The following is a 22744-nucleotide window of genomic DNA, read 5'->3' as shown; positions in this document are numbered from 1 at the left end:
CCTCCCATTGCTCGTCCATTGTTAATGCTATTAAATGGGGTATTAGAGATTCTGATGCCTGAAAGACATCAACGTCTGTAACATTCACTAGACTGATTCTAGCATCACCAGAACAACCACCAGCAGCATAGGAAGAGAAGGAAGGAGGAATGTGTAATGGTTCACAATGGAAGTCTCTTGTCACTTCATCAATAACCTGGACACAGGTAAATAAGAAAAATCCAACAACCTGATTTAGCAATATGTCAACTAGACAATATTAAATAAAACATTTACACTATAGAATGCATCCTTGTTGTATCAGCAGAGAGAGAGATGTTCCCCTTAAACATGCTTACAATTCTGATGGACTTTTAACAGCATGTATGAATTAGAGAGGGAATGTGGGGAAATAAAAAAGTCAGCATAAAGCCACCTTAGTCCAGCAGACTAACATTGGTATAAAGGTACCAATTTGTATATCAACACATGTATCTTCAAGACTACTGTAATTAGTTCTTACAAACAAGATAACCTGCTAAATTATTTTGATGGAAGTGGTGGTTCCACATGGTATTTTAAGGGTTGGAAAGCATTTATTACAAATGGATAGCCATGTTCTATGCCTTCAGTTTTATCTTATTCATATTGATATGGCATCTAGCAACACCAAAATGCAAAATAGTAAGCAGCTTTAATAGACAGGCCACGTTCTCCTACCCAAAGGGTTTCTGTTTTGCGAAGACAGACATTCTGTACGAAGGGAAATTTTCTGTCATGGTTAATATCCATTTATGTTTCTTCATTAAGGGTCAGATTCTGCCATCCTTACTCATACCGATTGTTCCCATTGAATTCAGTGGGATTATGCATAGAAATCACTCCTCAATTAAAGGGTGGCAGAGGATGCCTAGTATAAACTGTACATGTATATACAGCATAACATAAAGCTTACCTGCATGAATACCCATCACAGTGCGGCCCAACAAGAGCATTTCAAATGATCCAGCTATCTGACAGAGAGCCATCAACAATGCAGCCAAAACTGCAAATACATTATTGATTAGCAATGTGTGTTTTCTGAAAGGAAAATATATATGTGTTACACTTATATTAAAATTGTACATAACATTTTTAAATAGTCATATTAACATACATTTATTAAAATAGCTAAATTGTACATAAAATTGCAGATCATTAAAAACACAGTGCTTAACACAGGTTCACACACGTTAAGCATTACAGAAAGAGTTTCAAAAAACTGCAGCTAAAGATATCTGCTGTTGAATAAATACAACTAGTGTCACAAAATAAAGGTCCAAATCTCAAAGGCATGAAGATTTGCTTTCTTATGCTTCCCAAGAGCAAGACAAGATATACTTAAGATTAGCACGTTCTGGATAGCAGGACATATGTAGCAGGGTTAACTGTTTCAAATTGTAAAAGAAATAGGATATACTTCAAATTTCAATAGGTTGAAAAAGATGGTAGAACCTTGCATGTATTTACAAAGTTTTCAACAGATCAGTGTTTGGAAAACCGCAGCATGTACTGCAATATGGCCAAATTCAATTCTTGAATACAGAATGGAAATCTGGAAAAACTTCATGGATGTCACCAGATTTACACTGTTAGAACTGAAAGCAAAATTTGTCCCTCATTCATGATATTACAGGTATATAAAAGGAAAGTGAGCTCATGCATAGCTGGGCAAAACATCTGGGTTTTTAAGTTCATTGGTAAAACCAACTTCTTTTCACAAAAATGTGGAAGTTCTCCATAATTTTAAATTTGTTACGAAATTCCATCTATTTTTCCAAATTCACTATCACTGGATGAAATAACTAAGTAGTAGTTAAAATGAAAGAAACTTTTCCACATTTCCAAAACCAAGTCTGAAAAAAAAAACCCACTCTCTCTGCCTTTCCTCTATCACAACAGCCATATCTTTATCATTTAAATACAGTTTTACCCATATTATTCTTTGCTGCCCATGCTCTCTCTTTCCATATCTTTTGAGCTGTGAATCAAAACACTGTAATCTCGCTCAGCCTATAGAAGTGGCAGCATGAAGAATTTCCTGGATCCTTTGACTCTTTGCTTCCCTTACTTTCTTGTGGTTACAAGGTCAGATTTTGCCACGCATGTGTAACAAGAATGTTAAAAATATGAAATCAATAGCTCTACCGAGATTAATTCTGCAATGATTATTCCCCGCTGAAGGATTAAATATAAAAGCCCTCCCAATGCTGAGATTATCACTACCACCTGACTGGATGTCTCTATTACCTACCGTCTCAAAGAAAAAAAGCTCCAAATGGCTTCTTTTTCCTAAAAATAGATATATAAGAAATGGATTGGCAGGGCTCGCCAACACCTAGGATAGCGATTAATTGAAAGGGTTTCAGGGTATGTCTACACTGCAAAGAAAAACCTACGGTGCCAAGTCTCAGCGCCCAGGGCAAGTGACTCAGGCTCGCACAGCTCAGGCTCAGGGGACTAAAAATAGCAGCGCAGATGTTCTGGCTCAGGCTGGAGCCCAGGTTCTGAAACCCAGCGAGAGGCTTAGAGCCCAAATGCCTACACTGCTATTTTTAGCCCTGCAATGTGATTCTCACAAGCCAAGTCCATTGACCCCAGCTCTGAGACTCAAGAACTGGGGGTCACCCAATGAAATTAATAGGCAGCAGGTTTGGAATAAATACAATGAAGTACTTCATGTAATGCACACTCAATCTGTGGAACTCATTGCCCGGGGATGTTGTAAAGGCCAAAACGATAACGGGGTTCAAAAAAGAACTACATAAGTTCATGAAGGACAGGTCCATCAATGGTTATTAGCCAAGATGGTTAAGCATGCAACCCCATGCTCCAAGTGTCCCTAGCCTGTAGTTGCCAGAAGCTGGGAGTGGACAACAGGGGATGGATTACACCATGGTTGCCTGTTCTGTACATTCCCTCTGAAGCACTTGGCATTGGCTACTGTTGGAACAGAGGATACTGGGCTAGATATACCACTGTCCTGACCCACTATGGCCATTTTTATATTCTCAGTGATATTAGCTTTTTTTGCAACAGTGGTAAACTGTTGACTCACATCTAGCTTGTGATCCACCATAAACCCCAGATCCCTTTCTGCAGTACTCCTTCTTACACATTCATTTCTCATTTTTTATGGGTGCAATTGATTGTTCCTTCCTAAGTGGAGTACTTTGCAGTTGTTCTTATTGAATTTCAACCTATTTACTTCAGACCATTTCTCCAGTTTGCCCAAGTCATTTTGAATTTTAATTCTAATCCTTCAAAGCACTTACATCCCTCCCAGCTTGGTCTTGTCCGCAAACTTTATAAGTGTATTTTCTAGGCCATTATCTACATAATTTATGAAGCTACTGAAGAGAACTGGACCCAAGACCAATGCCTATGGGACCCCATTCGATATGCCCTTCCACCAGCTTGACTCTGAACCATTCGTAACTACTGTCTAGGAATGGTTTTCCAACCAGTTATGCACCCCTCTCCTGGCAGCTCCAGCTAGGCTATATTTTCCTAGTTTGCTTCTGAGGAGTTAGCAAAAGCCTTTCTAAAGTCAAGATATACCACATCTACTGCTTCCCCCTATCCACATGGCTTGTTACCCTGTAAAAGAAAGATAGTAGGTTGGTATGACTGATTTGTTCTTGACAAATCCATGTTGATTGTTACTTATCACCTTATTATCTTCTAGGTGTTTGCAAATGGATTGCTTGACTATTTGCTCCATTATCTTTCTGGATACTGAAGTTAAACTGACTAGTCTGTAATTCCCCAGCTTGTCCTTATTCCTTTTTATAGATATACTGTATATTTGCCCTCTTCCAGTCCTCTGGAATCTCTCCAGTCTTTCATGACTTTTTGAAGATAATTGCTAATGGTTCAGATATCTCCTCAGTCAGCTCCTTGAATATTCTAGGATGTATTTCATCAGGCCCTGCCGACTTGAAGACATCTAACTTGTCTAAGTAATTTTTAACTTGTTCTTTCCCTATTTTAGCCTCAGATCCTACATCACTTTCACTGGCATTCACTATGTTAGACGTCCGATCGCTACAAACCTTTTTGGTGCAAATTGAAACAAAAAAAGGCATTTAGCACTTCCTCCATTTCCACATTTTCTGTTATTATCTTTCCCTCCTCATTGAGTAAGGGTCTACCCTCTCCTTGATCTTCCTTTTGCTTCGAATGTATTTGTAGAATGTTTTCTTGTTACCCTTTATGTGTTTAGCTAGTTTAATCTCATTTTGTGCCTTGGACTAATTTTGTCCCTATATGCTTGTGTTGTTGTTTTTATATTCATCCTTCGTAATTTCACCTATTTTCCACTTTTTGTAGGTCTTTTGTTTGAAGATCATTGAAGATCTTCTGGGTAAGCTAGGGTGGTCTCTTGCAAACTTCCTAGCTTTCCTATGCAGTGAGATAGTTTGCTCTTGTGCCCTTAATAATGTCTCTGGAAAACTGTCAAGTCTCTCGAACTGTTTTTCCCCTTAGGTTTGCTTCCCGTGGTATCTTAACTACCAACTCCCTGAGTTTTCAGAAGTCTGCCTCCTTGAAATCCATTATTTTTATTCTGCTGTTTTCCCTCCCACGATTCCTTAGAATCAGGAACTCTATCATTTCATGATTACTTTCACCCAAGGCACTTAGGAGCCCAATCAATGGAACTTAGGCTCCTAAGTCATTCAGATGCTTTTGAAAAGTATACCCTACTTCTGAGAAATGTAATCTTTAGTCCAGCAACAAATAAATAAATGTTGAGTGCTGTATTTCAAAACACAGACATTATTTCTGGACAATATGTTGGTCCCTTCTGTCTCATTGTTCTAAGCCAGTGTAAATTAAAGTCAGTTTCACTATTCACACCATCCAGCAGCCCGCATGCACACTGTACTATGCAGAAAGGGCTTTTTATTGTCTGTCACTGTTTTGGTGCCCTTTTTAGATGCTATAGTTGAATACTTAGACAAGTTTCCATACCTATCATGAATATTAACTATCCAAAAGGACTGCAGTGTGAATAGTATTCCTGAAAACTCCTTCTTGATGGGCAGTCTTGATCCTTCAACAGCTGCTAAAGGCACAGTTCCTTCCATCTACAAATCCTTATTCTGTGCTCATACAGTAGCTGCATGGCAGAGCTATCTATTTTCATTACTTGAATTCCCATATTCTATGGGCAGATGGACAAAACCTTGGAAGTTTAACCCCATAGCCTAGGAATGTGATCTGAGATGGAGAATTTGGGAAGGGTGTGAATTGATGATTTGGAAAGGAGGCTGAGAAGTGAGTCGTTAAATTGAGGGGAAAGGATACTGAGAACAAAATAGACTGGTGAATTGATGGGAGGGAAGGCACAGAATTGGTGAATTACTGAAGGTGGGAAAGGGAAACAGTGGACAAAGGATTTGGAGGGCCAGAGAATAGGTATTTGCTGTGTGAATGCAGGAATAACCACAGAACATACTGTGTAAGGTGAAAAATGGGGAAGAAAAAGGAGGAGAAAAATGGACTGCGTGTAGAAAAGGAAAGTATAGGAGACAGAAGATTTGAGGAAATTGGATTGTAGGGAAATAACGGGTAGAGTAAGACAAGGGAGAAATTAGAATCAAGAAGAAGATGGTAAAAAAGGAGGAAAATAAAGGCTAAAAGACAAGAGGAAACAGAACAGGGAGAGTGGGGGGGAGATGTTTTTATACATGTCTATATATTTGAGCCCCTGTGGTGACATTTAGTAGAACCTAATTTGCCAGTAGCAAGTCATTCTGTGAGTCATCTTAAAGGATTTAAAGAAATACTCATGAGACTTTCTTTTAAAAAGAATTCTGAAGTTAGTTTTTTAACCCTTAAAACCCCTCTTGAATATAAGAAATAATATTTTGGTGCAAGGACACCCCCCCCCCCCAAATCCTCTCATTTAAGATTTTACTGCCTCCCTCACAGTTTCCCAAAGCTCCCCATTTCCCTCTGTGGCTAACTTCAGACCCGAAGCCACCTCCGGATATGACTGTGGTATGAGCTGTGCCATGGAATTTAGAAATACATGTTACAGCTGGTCAGTGTTTACCCAGGGACAACCCTGAACAATGGCCCTACAAAACTCAATCTGTGCATACTACTGCAAAAGAGACAGCCCCCTGATTCAACTATCATCTCTGGTGAATGCTACAAATTTGGAATTATAAACAATAACAATGGTAAACTTTTTCTTGTCTCCTGTGAGGCAGCACCATCAGATCATATAAAATTTAGAAGCTATCCAATGTGGTTTTCCTAATTTGAAGGTCTTTAAAATGAGAAGGAAATTTATTATCTTAGACAATATTTTTATGGATGCTATAAAAAGGGTAAATAAGATACCAAATTCAGAGCTTTGTAATGTACCTACCGGCCAAGGAACTTCACAATTGGTGTGGTAATTATCGCACCCACCAGTCCACCAATGGAGAAAATAGACACGGTTATAGACCAGAGGAGTGTAAGAGTTCCTCCATCTATTACGTAGCCATATCTTCTTTCCCAACTTTCATTGTAAAACCTCTTGATATACTGAAAGTAAAGAGACAATAATGGTATGTGTGAAAGCAGCTTACTTGATGAGTAAGGACATTGAAATTATCAATCATGATTTAAACAATGGCAAAATAGTAGCTTTCTGAATAGAATAGACATCTGTGACATCCATCTTTAATTGTTTTCACCCTAATCCTGAATGATTTGGAACAAATTAAAAATAAGTAAATTCAGTTATCAGTGTTATGGGTTGAGTTATACATTGTTATGAGTTGGGTGCAGCTGCTGCCTTACATTCAGGATAAACATTAAGAAGCCATTGTGAAGAAGTGGCTGAACCAACAGCAGTACAACTCAACACACAGGCACATGAAAAAGCTTGAGCTGATGCTGACCCAGGCACTAGAGATTAAGACAGAAGCAGAAAGTCAAGCCACTGTAACAGAAAGCTGGGATGTGGTTGGACGACAAAATTAAAATAAAAAGATTTTGGGGTATGGAGCCCTAGCTGGATAGACAGGCATGGAACCACAGACACAGGAATTGTCTCCTGCTATTTGATTCCTACTACAATCAGAGAAACAAGACTTTGTACGTTCTTAATGAATAAGCAAAATTGCATCAAAGAATTGAACTGCACCACCAATTTCTCCTCCTAAGTGGAACAACCTACAAGACCCCAAATTATGGGCTATCCAGTTGGGTGAAAAGGGGTATCATTATTATCTGTATTGCAGTAGCAGCTACAGCCCATTGTGCCGGGCACTATACCAATACATAACAAAGAAATGGTCCCTGCCTCGGAGAGGTTACAATCTAAATTCACAGCAAAATGCTGTTAATATTGTATTGTAGTATCCTTATATTAGGAACACGTAGTTTTACTGAATACTCTCTACTGAAAACAATTTAAAAATAGAAAAAACTCCAAGGGAAAGGAAGAGAAGAAAAAGGGCAACAAAGGCAGAAAGAAGAAAAGATGTCACTTGTAGAGAGCGATGTGGGGTGGGAGATTGGGGAGGAACAGAAACTCAAGAGGAAAAACAAGAAGCAAGACGCCAACAGAAGATGATTCCTGACAACGAGGAGACTAGCCTGCCTTGTCCCACAAAATGGAACTTCAAAAGCAGGAGAGAGTAACAGGGATGATTTCTGTTTTAATCCCCCCCAAATTCTGTAACTGACGATTATGAAAATATTTTATACCGATGCTTTTTATCGGTCGGTGCACATGTAGGTGCAGAGCCAGGGGTTGAGCAGTGAACACCCCCTGGCCCATTGGAAAGTTGGCATCTGTAGCTCTAGCCCTGGAGTCGGTGCCTATACAAGGAGCCACATATTAACTTTTGAAGAGCCGCATGTGGCTCCAGAGCCACAGGTTGGCCACCCCGGTCCAGGAGAAGGTTGGGCAGTAGAGGACATACATTTCTGGGGGGAAATCTAGGATTGGGGGTGTGTTGGGGTCACCCTGAAGTATAACCCAGGCTGGCGAGAGCCAGAGTGTAATCCAGGTAATGGCAGGCTGCAGTTACACACTGACATTCAGGGTGTAGCCTGCATGCTGAAAGGCTCTGAGCAGACCAACTGGAAGCTGCTTCAACCAAAGCATTGTAAAGCACCCAGAGTTGCTAAGCAGGGGGGACACAGCTGCTCATTAGTCTGGACTGTACAATGGTATGTCACAAACGGGGCCCAGCATCTCCCAGAGGCTATTTGTGAGTGCTGGTTGCATCTAAAAAGAAGTGCATTTTGAGCCTGGACCAAAACCCATTGACGTGAATGGATATTTTTACATTAACTTTAATGGGGTTTTCTGCAAATACAACAAATGAAAAAGGTCATAAATATGGGAATAATAAAGGGTTGCTAGACCTTGCTATGGTAAAGGTGAGGGTAAGTGGCAGTTGCCAGGCATGGGGGCAGGTATTACAGGGTCAGTGGAAGCTAAGCTGATGAAATGGAATGGAAATAAGTTATATAAATAAAAAAAAAGTGACTGTGAAGAAGGAAAGTATGCTGTATTTATTCATTGGGAGTTCAGCGTGCCTTGGGACTCTGCATCTGAAAAAATGAGAGCATGAGCCCTAATGCACAGTAGCTGTAAGGAAAGCTGAAACATATTTCTGGTTCATTAAAAGGATATTCAAAACAGTGAGGCAACATATTTATAATTATGCAATAAATTTACAATTTTCAAAGGGTAGATGATCCATTTATTATCTTATACCACATAATATAACCCCAAGTACCTATCCTGAAAATTAACTAAATGCCAAATCTCCTGCACAGAGAATGTATGAAGAATGCTTTCTATCTCTTCGCATCAAAGCTAATTGTGTTATTTCCACTGCTTGAAGGATGTATTTTTTTTAAAAAAAGCTATGAAATGACACCAAGAAATTGCTACACAGCTGGAATCCAGTTAGCCTCTGGCATTTTACCATTTCAGTGTTCCATTCTGACTCATACATAACTTGTCATAAAATCTGCCTCAGTTTTTTTGAGTGACTATAAAAGGTACAGAAATAGTACATTTTCTGAGTGAAGGCCTATGGTACACTCACCATGACATAAGAGTCATTACTGTACTTTACATTTTGCAGTTCAGGTTGAACCCAAGGTCATGGACTTGTTTGCAAATGGTCTATTTTTCATTAATTTTAAGGACAATCTTTTAAAACGTGGATGAGAAATCAGGCCTCTAAAGGTATATTTGAGTGCTGAAGTAAGTGCCCTCATTTTCAGAGGTGCTGAGCACTCACCAATTATAATGGTAAATTATACCAGTATAGCTAAACCAATGTAGTTATATCAGCAATATTCCACATAGGGACATTCTTATTCCAGAACTAGTACGGGAAAGCCTATGTTGTTGCATGGGTGTGGCAGCTGGATCAAGTAATCCATCAGCCGTACAGTCTTTCTCAAACAACTAATAACACTGTTGCATGCAAATTAGCTGTAGACTAAGGGTGCTGATTGGTTGAGTTACTTCTAATATCTCAATGCTCTAGCACTCTTCATGGCATAGATACAGCTACAGTAAGGCATGTATACCAGATAGCTGTAATTCTTGAAGTCAAAATGGGCAAGAATTTAAAAACTGGACAGTAACAGATTTCAAATCCCAGTGATGATTCAACCTGCTCATAACGCTAAACCAAAAGGGCTCTCAACCACACCTGTAGCAGTTTCCATTGCACTGACTCTACAGACATTCTCGGCTTCCAAGTGACATACAGACAGAGTGACAATCCTGATACCTTATCTTGTATAAGAGTGGCTTTTTTTTTTTAACCTAATCCCCTTGCAAAATGGCATAAACTAAATTGAAGAAAGTGCTCTTATATCTCAGTTTTTAGAAGAGGTTATTTTGTCTTGAATATTTAGAGCTTTTTAATAGAGAGAGTCTTCATATATTCATGTAAAGAAATAGCAGCATTATCTTTCCAGGACATTAAAAGGTATTCAGAGACACAGCCAAACACACTGGTATCCACTCTTTACTCTGCCCTGTATAGTTCTGAAGCAAAGATGGCAATGATTTTACTCTAGTGCAGTGGGGACCTCAATCTTTTCCCTGCTAGACCCCACAATAAAAGACAAAAAGATTTTCAGATTCCCCCTCCCATTTAGCTATAAAGAAAAGGAGAGTCACAATCACTCTTGGACCTGGCTGTAATGCCCTGATCAAGAACCCATGCTAGAAAATAACTTCTCCAGGGCCAAAGGACAGTTCCACAGAAGAAAAAAAACTGATACTATGTATCAGATGGGAGTGTTATTTTCTAGTTATGCGGGGGTGTGGGGAGAGGCAGAGATCAGACATTTAATAAATGCTACTATTTGAGAGAACATCTAAAATTGGAATGCAATGGCAGAGGTCAACTTTTCCCCCCTAAACAGTGTAACTGATAAAGGATTTTTTTATAGTAAAATCTACTAGCAGGCTAAGAACCCATCTATCTGTCTAGGCATTCCTAGAGTCATAGAGTTTAAGGCCAGAAAGGACCGTTAAACGTCACCCAATTACCTGTGTATTGGGCCCAATAACCTGTGTTAGGTTAAAGCGTATCTTCCACAAAGGCATCCAGACTTGATCTGGAGACATTAAGAGATGGAGAAAGTGTACACTTTCACACCAGAAGGAACTTGAACCCACAATCTCTGTTTTAGGAGGCTAATGCCTTACCCATTAGGCTCATATGGACCTCATCACCATTGTATCTGACATAATCACTAGTGGATTCTATTCCCCGTGAGGTAGGACGGTATTAGCTTCCCCTCTGTAAAACAGAGATGAGGCAGAGGGTAGATTAGGTGATTGCCCAAGGTCACACTGGCAGTCAGTAGCCAAGCTGGAAACTGAAGCCTGGTCTTCTCCAGCCCTGTTGAGTGTCTTAATCACAAGTCTATCATCCTTCCTTGAAGCCTGGTATCAGGTTTTAGCCTGATAGACATGGAAGTGCCAAAGCTAGAGCTTCTACATAAATAGGATTATAATAGAAATGCCAATAAACACTTAAATTTAGCAGAGTTACTAGATGTCAACTGTTGCTCTTACAGGCAGGATGAATTTTCATAACAAACCTGCATAACTGAATTAGGGATATTTTGCTGATAAACATTATAATTCTCTATATGAGTTGTGCTACTATACATTGAGTGAAGGCTGAAATTAATATAACCCTATCAATTCATGTCCCTTATTCCTACGGCTCTTTGGACTTGAGTGTCATGAATTCTGTGACTTCCCATTTTTTTCCTGAGAGACCTGAGATGCTGCTTCTTACTGTTCTTAATCCCAGCTGAGGGGCAAAGAAAACCATATTTTCCTTCCAAGAAATCCAATGTGGGGAGGAGGAGGAAGAGGACAACAACCAACTGCTAACTTCCTGAGCTTCCTAAAGAGAAATAGAAGAGACCCATTGCTCCTGCTCATGATACACCTGCAGTGGGAAAATAGACTTTCTGCCCTCAGTAGTTCTACAGAGTGAGTGAAAGAAAATATATTCTACTTCACCCATGGTTACACCACCTCAAGAGATGTCAGCTGATCAAGACAGGACTGAAAGCATTCTGCATTAATGAGAGATGAGGCACAAATCCAGGATTGAGCCAAAATTTGCCATGGCTTTTTTTTTTTTAAAATACCCTGTTCCATGGCAAAATAATAGCCCTTAACAAAACATTAATAGCCCAAGAGATGCTAAACATTAGTATTCGATATTTATGTTATTGTAGCACCCAGATTTCAAACAGGATCAGGGTCCTACTGTGCTTAGCCCTGCACAAATGTAAAATAAAAATCATAGTTCCTACCCCAAAGAATTGACATGAGAAACAGATTCATTGCAGCCTAAGGAAAAAATAAAAAGCTTCAAAAGTTTGCAATTGCTGGTCACATACTGGTCAACAACAAAACAATACCAATTCCTCCAACACCATCTTTTTGACATATTGCTAAAGTCAAGATCTATTTGTCACTTGTATGACTGAGTTATGACTTTTCCCCTTCTAATCTAAAGTCAAACTTTGAAAGCTGCTTTATGAATTAAGTTTAGGGGTGCAGAATGAGGCAGGAAATTTCTCATTTAATAACAAAAGTGTCTATTTCATGTGTGATGTAGCCACATTCTAAATAATAATCACTTTACCACTTTGCTAAATGAGCAGTGACTCATAAGAAATTAATTCTATAGATAAGCACTAAAGCAGTTAAGCTAGTTCTGTAGGAATCAGCTACCATACCATACAAATACAGCTGCATTTTGTGGCATTTGAATCATATGCCTAGTGTTTTAGCACCATATAGTGGTTTAAAAAAAGATATTAGGCATGCTCCTATATCGAAATATGCTGTTTCCAGACAAGTGGAGTTGGTGAATATTATGGACTGCTATTGCTGATATAATTTGGGAGCTGGGAAGAGCTGTAAACACCACAAATGGTTAGAGGAGTTGTATGAAACTTGTTAATAAGCCTCACATCACTTTAAAGACACGTGATCCTTGAGGACATGAAAATAGTTTGGATTGCACTGCAAAGATCCTTCCTGAAAAAACACAGGTTGGGGCCTGTGTGCAACAAGAGCTGTTAACATCAGTAAACAGAAATGGGGTAGAAGGTGTCACTGAGAACTCAGAATGGCAGAGAACAAAGAATTCAGATCAGCTCTTGCCAGTAGACTAGCAAGGAAAGAGACTAGGAGGTATGTAATAAAATGCAAAGTAGCCTGAAATTGTACTTGTGCCATAGTTTAGGCCTGTTCAGTTTTGGAAATATCATGTAACTTAGGCCTGGTCTACAGTACGCAGTTATTTCGGAATTAACCGAGTTACCTCGAAATAAAACTGGTTCTGTCCACACGTCCAAACCAGTTTTTTCGATTTAAAGGGCTCTTTACTCCGATTTCTGTACTCCACCTCGGCAAGTGGAATAGCGCTAAAATCGAGATTGCAGTTCTGGGTTACAGATATTGTGGACGCAATTCGACGATATTGGCCTCCAGGAGCTATCCCAGAATGCTCCCTTGTGACTGCTCTGGACAACACTCTGAACTCCGATGCACTAGCCAGGTAGGCAGTAAAAGCCCCGGGAACTTTTGAATTTCCTGTTTGGTCACCATCAGCACAGATGACCATCAGCACAGTCCACCATCACAGGCGACCATGCAGAGTCCACCATCTCAAGAGACCACATGGTCCTGGATTCGCAGACGAGCTCCAGCATGGTCCGAACGGGAGGTACTGGATCTCATTGCATGTTGGGGAGATGAATCTGTTATGGCAGAACTACGTTCCAAAAAAAGGAACGCAAATACGTATGCTAAAGTCTCCAGGGCCATGACGGAAAGAGGCTACTCCAGGGACACAGAACAGTGTCGTACAAAAATCAAGGAGCTAAGGCAAGCGTACCAAAAAGCCAGGGAGGGGAACGGGCACTCTGGGTCACAACCCCATACATGCCGCTTCTACCGTGAACTGCATGCAATTATGGGGGGTGACGACACCACTACCCCACCACAGTCCGTGGACACCTGCAAGGGGGGAGGAGCACGGAGGATAAGTTTTTGGAGAATGAAGGAGGAGGAGGACAGTGCACAGGCGGCAAGTGGGGAATCTGTTTTCCCCCCTAGCCAGGAACTATTCTTAACGTTGGAGCCAATAGCCTCCCCCTACTCCCAAAGCATGCTCCCAGACCATGACCCTGGAGAAGGCACTTCTGGTGAGTGAGAGCTTGATCAGAGCCACACAGTGGGGAGTAACCCAGCCAAGCTGGGCTGTTCGCGTTTAGTTTAAAGGGCTCATCCCTGCTCAGAGCCTCATCAGAGTCCCGCAGTGTGTGTGTGTGGCGGGGGTGGGGGGGATAGGGAGGGTGTTGTGTGAAGCGATCATCCCAGAGAGCCCGCAGGCTGCCTGCAAGCTGAATTCTGTTGCCTGGCTGCATGTGAAGGTTTACTCACACCAAAGCGGCAGGCACTTCAGTACAGGAGGCAAAATGAGACCTTGTACAGAAAGAATATGTACTATGAATTGCCTGTTTCACTGAGAAACAGTGTCCCCTTTGTTCTCTAAAATGTATCTTTTAAAATACTACCCTCCCTTTTTCTCCTCCTGCAGCAGGTGCAAATGTTTCGATGTGGCCCCTATCTACTCTGTCCCAGAGGCTGGTCCAGATTAGAAGGCGGAAAAAATGAACTTGGGACGACATGTTTGCCGAGCAGATGGAGTCCTTCCGCACTGATAGGGCCCAGTTGAATGCATGGAGGCAAACAATTGCAAAGTCGCATAAAGCATTACATGAATATGAAGAGAGGAGGGTCACACGCGATGAGAGCAGGCAGGATGCTATGGTCAAGCTCATGGGGGAGCAAACTGACATGCTCCGCTGTATGGTGGATCTAATGCGGGAAAGGCAGCAAGACCACAGACTGCCGCTGCAGCCCCTGAATAACTGCCCTCCCTCCTCCCCAAGTTCCATACCCTCCTCACCCAGATGCCCAAGAACACGGGGGGGGGGTGAAGGGGGAGGCTACGGGGACCCACACAGTCAACCCCAGAGGATTGCACAAGCAGCAGAAAGCTGGCATATCCTAAATTTTGATTTGGTTTCTGGACTTGTCCTTCCCTCCTCCTCCACCCCCCAACCCAACCCCCCCATCTAGCTTCTGATTTCTCTCAATGTTTTGTGCAACAAATAATAAAGAACAGTTTTTAAACAATTGTGACTTTATTTCCTTTAATTATATATATATAGGGGGCAGGTAACTTTAAGAGAAACAAACACAACTCTCACACCGTATCCTGGCCAGTCATGAAACTGGCTTTCAAAGCTTCTCTGATGTTCAGCACGCCCTGCTGTGCTCTTCTAAATCGCCCTGTTGTCTGGCTGTGCGAAACTGGCCACCAGGCGAGTTGCCTCAACCTCCCACCCCGCCGTAAACGTCTCTCCTTTATTCTCACAGATATCGTGGAGCACACAGCAAGCAGCAATTACAATTGGAATATTGGTTGTCCTGAGATCTCACCGAGTCAGTAAACTGCGCCAGCGCGCTTTCAAGCGTCCGAACGCACATTCTACCACCATTCTGCACTTGCTCAGCCTATAGTTGAACTGCTCCTTACTACTGTCCAGGGTGCCTGTGTATGGCTTCATGAGCCATGGCATTAAGGGGTAGGCTGGGTTCCCAAAGATAACTATAGGCATTTCAACATCCCCAACAGTAATTTTCTGGTCTGGGAAGTAAGTTCCTTCCTCCAGCTGTTCAAACAGACCAGAGTTCCTGAAGATGCGAGCATCATGCACCTTTCCCGGCCATCCCACGCTGATGTCGGTTAAAAGTCCCTTGTGATCCACCAGTGCTTGCAGCATCATGGAAAAGTACCCCTTGCGGTTTATGTACTGGCCGCCCTGGTGTTCCGGAGCCAAGATAGGGATATGCATTCCGTCTATCGCCCCGCCGCAGTTAGGGAACCCCAGCGCATTAAACCCATCCACAATGGTCTGCACATTTCCCAAAGTCACCACCCTTGATAGCAGCTGGTCAATGATTGTGTTGGCTACTTGCAGCACAGCAGTCCCCACAGTAGATTTGCCCACTCCAAACTGATTCCCGACTGACCGGTGGCTGTCAGGCATTGCAAGCTTCCTCCGGGCTATGGCCACTTGCTTTTCAACTGTGAGGGCTGCTCTCATTTTGGTGTCTTTGTGCTTCAGGGCAGTGGACAGTAAGTCAAAGTTCCATGAAAGTGGCCCTATGCATACGAAAGTTTCTCAGCCACTGGGAATCATCCCATACTTGCAACACTACGCGGTCCCACCAGTCTGTGCTCGTTTCCCAGGCCCAAAATCGGCATTCCATAGCATGAACCTGGCCCAACAGCACCATGATCTCCCATTCGCCATATGCCGTGCTTCTAGGAACGTCTGTGTCCATGTCCTCATCAGTATAGTAATTGCGCTGTCGTCGCTTCCTCGCCTGGTTTTGTAGGTACTGCACATACTGCTGGATAATGCGCGAGGTATTTACAATGGTCAAAACTGCAGCGGAGATCTGATCGGGCTCCATGACTATGGCACCTGCACGGGTAATCCTCGAAAAAGGGTGCGAAATGTAGTAGAGCAGAGTGGCAGCAGAAGCTATGCTGTTCGGTTCATGGTAGCCGAACAACGGCTGAAAATGGTTGTCTTCTGTGGCTTTCATGGAGGTGGGAGCCCAGGACAGACACCATGGAGAAGCTTGGAAGTGTGGCAATAGCGGGAGAGCAGAGTTGGTGGCGGAAGCTGTGCTGCTCAGTTCACAATGGCCGAGTACAGTTGAGTTGGAGAGGTGGATTCATGGAGAGCAGCGGTGCACCGTCTGCTGAAAGCAGTATGGCGTCTGCATGCCAAAAAGGCACGAAACGATTGTCTGCCGCAGCTTTCTGACTACACACACCCAGAAACACCCGTGAGAATGTTTTTGCCCCATCATGCACTGGGAGCTTAACCCAGAATTCCAATGGGCGGCAGGGACTGCGAGAACCGTGGGATAGCTACCCACAGTGCACCGCTCCGACATTCGATGCTAGCCTTGGTACCATGGACACAATCTGCTGAATTCACGCGTTTTACTGGGGACACAGAAGACCGAATGTATAAAATAGCTTCCGAAAATTCGAATAGAATAATTTCGTACTATAGATGTACCCTTAGTAAAACCAAAGTTAGTTCAGTCTCAGAGTTCTCCACTAAAACCAATTAAACCTATGATCTAGTTTTAAGTTTGCCACATCTCAAAGGATTTTCCACCACCTTAGAGAGAAGTAAAATACACATGAGTAAAAGCCCATCATGATTTAAATAATGTTATGATAAAGTGGGTGGGAGCAGCCAACTGTAAGGAATGTTCAGAGTGATGATTCATATGGCAGGTTAGGTAATCAAATGGCACAGCCTTTCTCAGCTTAAACATTCCAATCATTTTGTCTAACAAAAAAGTTTCCTTTTGAAAACAGGGTTTATTACTCCAAACACGTAGAGCAGAAAAAAACCTGTGGCAGGACCCACTGACTGCTAGCATGTGTTCTATTATTTATTTGTATTAATGAAAGAAAGTGATAACACTACTCTCCTGAAATTCCTCCTATTCAGGACTTGGACCCAGAGCAAAGATAACTATCAAAGCAACAGTCTCTGTGCCTGACAGCAACTGCATCACAGCAGAGAACTTTACCTTTTGGTGACTAGCATAACAAAAAGAGGAGGGGAAAGGGAAGAAAAATGTACTAGACAAAGATAGAAAGCAAGAGGGACGCATTAGAAAGGAACAGGGAAACCCAGCAGTAGAGAGGACTGAATCAGGATAATGAAGATGTAGGAGACAGGAAAGAGGGTGAAATAATCCTTTACACCCAACTATTTAGACAAGATATTGTCAACTGTATATACTGTGCAAAGCCAGGAGTCTATTGCTGGAATCCATTTTTGCAGGAGGGGTTATTTGGGAAGTGTCCAACTTTTTTTTTTTTTTTTTTAAATAGGTAGGGGATTTGCATCCTTAAACTGACAGTGAATCAGTTTGCTTGACCGTTAACTTTTTTATAAAATGACTGCTTTTTAAACTACATCGTGCACTTAGAAGCTGCTGTTAAACATATTTATAAATGTAATGGGAAAATTACTAGAGCTTGTTAAGAACTTGGTCCATTCTCAGAGAATGCCCCAAAATGATACCTGTTCATGTTCTTGTAAACCAAATCCCAAAATGGATCTGAGATTAGACAAGGTCCCTTGTCATTTGTTTCTTATACAGCAGCACACAGACAAGTGAGAAACTGGAACACAATCATTCAATCATTCTCTTTCTCTGAAGATTCTCTCTCATATAAAATGATCTTCAAGATTCATTTTGGTAAGGCTTTATATTAGCATTTTTTGTTAATGTTGATTACTAAAATATGTAAATTCCATTTATAATATTATAGCTAATTTTCATGTAAACTAGTTCTCAGTATGCTTTGTTGTTTACAAAGATATACGCAAAGTATCTGAAAAAAGTCCTAATTGAAATAAGAAAAGAAAAGAAAATTGAACAGGTCGATGGGTATTTGCACATCACATCTTACTATAAATGGAAACCCTCCAGATAATGGAAAACTGTTAGGATAATTTTGCATAAAAAAACAAAACCAAAGAACAACCTTGTTTTAAAGAGCTGTACATCAACTATCTATTCTAATGAGAGCCTGATCTAAAGTCTATTGAGGTCAGTGGAAAGACTCCCATTGACTTCAATGGGCTTTGGATCAGGCCCCTTAAAGAATGACAAACAGCATGAATAAATTTTAGAGAACATGCCCATGCTCACCCCTGACTCCCAAAAATAAAAGGTTACAAGAAATCTTTAGCTTGTGTGCTGTTAACACCACCACTTGTATCCTGCGGCACTTCACTGAGGCACCCTCCCAGAGAACGGCTGCCATCTTCCTGTGCTGGGGGAAGCCTTTATGAGGAACTTTTCCCTGCCTCCAGGACCATAAGCAAATGGCATAAACCAACGTGTAACCACTGATTTTAATTTATTATGTGATGTTATGATTAACTAACTTGTTATGTAATATATAATCATTGTATGCTAAACAGAATTAAATTGTAGGATTATAGACATATAAGATTTAACAGTAGTTAGAGGGGACAGTTCTATATTAGGTATCTAAGTAGGGCTGAAATGCAAGGTATGATTTTAACTTAGCCATACTAGGCTATATGCTTTAGAAATGCTTGACATAAGTAAGTGACCAGTGAATGACTCTATACCACAAGCCAATCAGAAGCGACCCCTTCCAGCTCCATACTAGTAGAATGCAACCAGGAAGCGATTTCAAGTGAACTTTATGAAAATTGAGCACCATAAGGGTGAAACAAGTATTGTAGGGGCGAAATGGGCAGTCAATTGAAAAGCATCGTAAGTGGCATCCGACATAAGTCCAAGGACTCCCTGTAATATAGCATTACTAAATAACTTTAACTTTAAATAAAACAATAGGCTACAAACAGAAGGGAGGAGAGTTCTCTCATACAGAAGGTAAATGATCTAGCTCTTAATTTTACAGCCTTCCAGATCTTACAGTGATGGATGCCAGAGTAGATATTCCAAGTTATCATCTTGAACTACATGTACAGCAGTTCTAACTTTCATGGTATAAGATGATACAGACTAACACAGCTGCTACTCTGAAACCGATGATACTATCAAATCTGGTTTATTGCAGGAAGAAAACAAACAATGTGTAGTAATAAAGGGCAGAGATTTTTCACTTCCACGACTGAGGTCAAAGTGCACTGCTATATTGGTGTCCCAGAGACCTCACCCAAAAGCACAATCTGTGCACTGAATGAAAAGTCCAGAAGAACATGGGTCTTTGATTTACACCCAGCCAAACTGTTCATCTCAAACTTTCCCAATTGTTTTTGGAGAGAGTTCTGTTACAGCCACATATAGGGCTGTGCATGCGTGCAAGGGACTAAGAGGGTCCAAGGAGACCCCTTATTCTCCTGTGTGGACTACCCACATACCTTGTGCAGGACAAAGAACAGCTGTTGTTAGGCTGCTACTGCTCTCCTATGAAGGTGAGTGGGCAAGGGTGGGGAATGGGCTGATCCCCAGTTTCAGTGCACCAGCCAATACAGCTGAGTTAGCATGGTGGAGGAAGGAAGCTGCACCAGCAAAAGGAGGAGTGCATTTTATTTCCCCCTTGCAGCAAGGTGGAAGCAAGCTGATGCATTTCCAGTGGGATTACTTCCATTGCTGCTTGTTAGCATGAGTTAAGACTTGCAGTCAGGCCCTGGTGGAGAGGGGTTCCTCCTGTTTGAGGAGACAGTACATCCCTGAACACTGATATAAAATTGTATTTGTATATTCTCCTTGAAGGCTGTCCTGGGAAGACCTGATAGCGAGTTGTTTTGAATAAGCTTTGGATTCACTTCCGACATATGGTTCCACAAGAACGACCATACTGGCGGGGGGGTGGGGGGAGGCAGGGGGGGAACAGACCATCTAGCTCAGTATCTTGTCTTCCGACAGCGGCCAATGCCAGGTGCCCCAAAGGGAATGAACAGAACAGGTGATCACCAAGTGATCCATCCCCTGTCGCCCATTCCCAGCTTCTGTCAAACAGAGGCTAGGGACACGATTCCTGTCCATCCTGGCTAATAGCCATTGATGGACCTATCCTCCATAAACTTACCTAGTTCTTTTTTTAACCCTGTTATAGCCTTGGCCTTCACAACATCCTCTGGCAAGGGGTTCCACAGGTTGACTGTGCATTGTGTGAAAAAAAAAATCCTTTTGTTTGTTTTAAACTTGCTGCCTATTAATATCATTTGGTGACTCCTAGTTCTTCTGTTATGAGAAGACTTATGATTTGTATAGATCCAATTTCCTAAGTATCCACTTTTTATCAACAGCTATATTGTCCAGGTTTTTATTACCTGCTACCTCCCTTTATAGTACCTCCTTTCTTCAGTTTTATCTGAATGAGGGGCCTGATCTTGTGCAGTGCTGGGCACCTCTTGCGAGATGCTGGACATCAGTGAGACTTGCATTGAAATGAACAGGAGCTGAGGGTGCTCCGCACATCACAGCTGGGGCTCAGCAGTATAGAGAGTCAAGCTGCAAACAATCAAAACAGTTCAGTCGCTCACCCAAGTTTACTGACTCAGGACCTCAATTTGTTAGCTTGCCAAGTGTATGTACAGCACTTGTAAGATATACAGCGCTATAAAAGGTGCTAATTATTAACATCTAATTCATTCAGGGCCCTCTACTCACCCTTAGTAGCACCTTACCCCACAGGGAGTCCCAGTTAGAGCTGGCTGAAACTCAGAAACTGGATATTCAGAACATTTTTCATTTTGGAAACACGGACGCATGGGGTGTGACCCATGAAGGGCCGCAGGCGTTGCAATGCCGAGTGTCACAGCACCTAACTTTTAAGATGCCTACAAAATCCAGGAACACTATGATCCACAAAGCCAAGTTATGCACCTACGTTCCCTGTGTAATGAATGAAGAGAGACAGGAATCTTAAAACACAAGCACAGAAGCCAGCATGCTAGGTGGCTGGGAGATGCCTAAGCTAGCTAATAGGAGATGCCAATGTCAGAGGTGTATGCTAAGCCCCATCCCTCTCTCAGAGATGGGCACTGAAGTCCAGGTTGCAGGGAGGCCATCCAGTTCTGCTGGAGATCCACAAATGGGTACCCGATACCTGGAGTCAGGTAGCTTAGGCCTCTAAGGAGTTTCTTGCTGGAATGAGTTGAGCGCCTGCCTCACTCCACACAAAGGAGCTGGAGGTGGTGCTGGTGCCTAACTTATGACTTTTAGCCCTGTGGTTAGAGCAATCACCTGGGATGTGAGAGACCAGGGTTCAATTCCCCCATCTCTGACAAAGGGGGAGAAAGATTTTGAATAGGAGCCTTCCACCCTTCAGAGAGTGCGTTAACCCCTAAACTATGGAATATTCTCCCTCAATCTCTTCTACTGAAGCTGTTACACTGTAGATAACTAATGAAAGAGTGATTGGAGCAGGGGAGTGGATCCTGAGTCTCCTGACTCACAGGTGGGTTCCCTAACCACTGGGCTACAGTCATTCCGATTCTCTCATGCTCTCTGGTCCAACAGCTCTTTAAGTATTTATCCACAGTGGAACAGCTTCAACAGGAGAGACTGAAGGAGCTGCACAACTGCATATCCCATAACCCAGTGGTTAGAACACTCTCAAGAGGTGTGGGAGACCCCTATTCAAATTGTCTTCCCCTCTACTAGGGATGGGGGAATTCAATCTAGGGCTCCCGTATCTTCACTGGGCTAAAGGTTATAAGGAGGACATCACCTCCTATGGCTGGATTTTGAATGGGACCCAATCCGGTAGGTGTGCTAAGAGGACAACTACCATACTGGGCCCTGCACATAGTTTGTGAATCGCTCTGGGCCTTAGGCAGGAAATAGGCATCCAGACGCCTAGAGGAAGGCAGCAGTGTGCATGCCTAGAGGCAGTAACGTAAATGCTGGGGGAACTTTTAACCAGAAAAAGAAAATTAAGCGCCAAGTGAGTTTAGACACCTACACAGTTCAGTGGGAGTTTTGTGGATCACAATGGAACCAAAGGGACTTAGATGCCTCCCTAAGTACTTTTGTGAATCCCACCCATGGTGTTTTCTAAACTAATTATGCTCTCCAGACCCCAGTGGCCGCTAGACAGGGAATCAGCTGGCTCAGAGATCTGGAAGCCTTGTTATCTCCAACCCAGGGTAATCTGCATAGTAAGGCTGTCCTGGAGACCCTGGAAGCTCCAGTGTAAGATTCTGTTTTCATTGGAAAATTTGCAACCAGTTCTGATTCCAAAGGGCCTGCTCACAGAGAATCATGACCCATGCTACACATCCATGCAGGAGAATATTGGGGCTGAAGATATCTACTTCCCTTGGGCAGGGTGGAGACCAGTTTCTGCATGGCTGCTAGTCCCCTTTCCATGCATACAGGCAAAAAGTGAACAATAGGGGCAGGGCATGAGCAAAGTCTTGACTCTACCTGTGATGCTATATGGAATTTGAGGGGGCACTTTAGGATATTATGAATACCAATGTTGTAAAATTGCAATGAGTTATGCCAGATATGCCGCCTAAGGTATCTGCAAAAATGTTATAATTTGCCTGGTATAATAATCTCGTTTAT

The 22744-nt window shown here is 42.1% G+C and overlaps 1 protein-coding gene across 3 annotated transcripts in view; it reads right to left on the bottom strand.

The window, feature by feature from the left end:
- The window catches only part of SLC2A9 (solute carrier family 2 member 9), a 168978-nt gene that overhangs the window by 132087 nt on the left and 14147 nt on the right, over positions 1 to 22744 (bottom strand). For all 3 annotated transcript variants that reach the window (XM_037898063.2, XM_043544649.1, XM_043544650.1), the window contains exons 3-4: positions 6401 to 6561; positions 935 to 1059 (exon numbers count right to left, since the gene is read on the bottom strand). In XM_037898063.2, the coding sequence (XP_037753991.1) occupies positions 935 to 1059; positions 6401 to 6561 (286 nt within the window). The remainder of the gene's footprint in view (positions 1 to 934; positions 1060 to 6400; positions 6562 to 22744) is intronic.

The sequence above is a fragment of the Chelonia mydas genome, chromosome 4 (assembly GCF_015237465.2).
Source record: "Chelonia mydas isolate rCheMyd1 chromosome 4, rCheMyd1.pri.v2, whole genome shotgun sequence".
NCBI classification, from domain to species: Eukaryota; Metazoa; Chordata; order Testudines; family Cheloniidae; genus Chelonia; species Chelonia mydas.
Note: the sequence above shows the minus strand (reverse complement) of the source record. Positions and strands in the feature narration are given on the sequence as shown.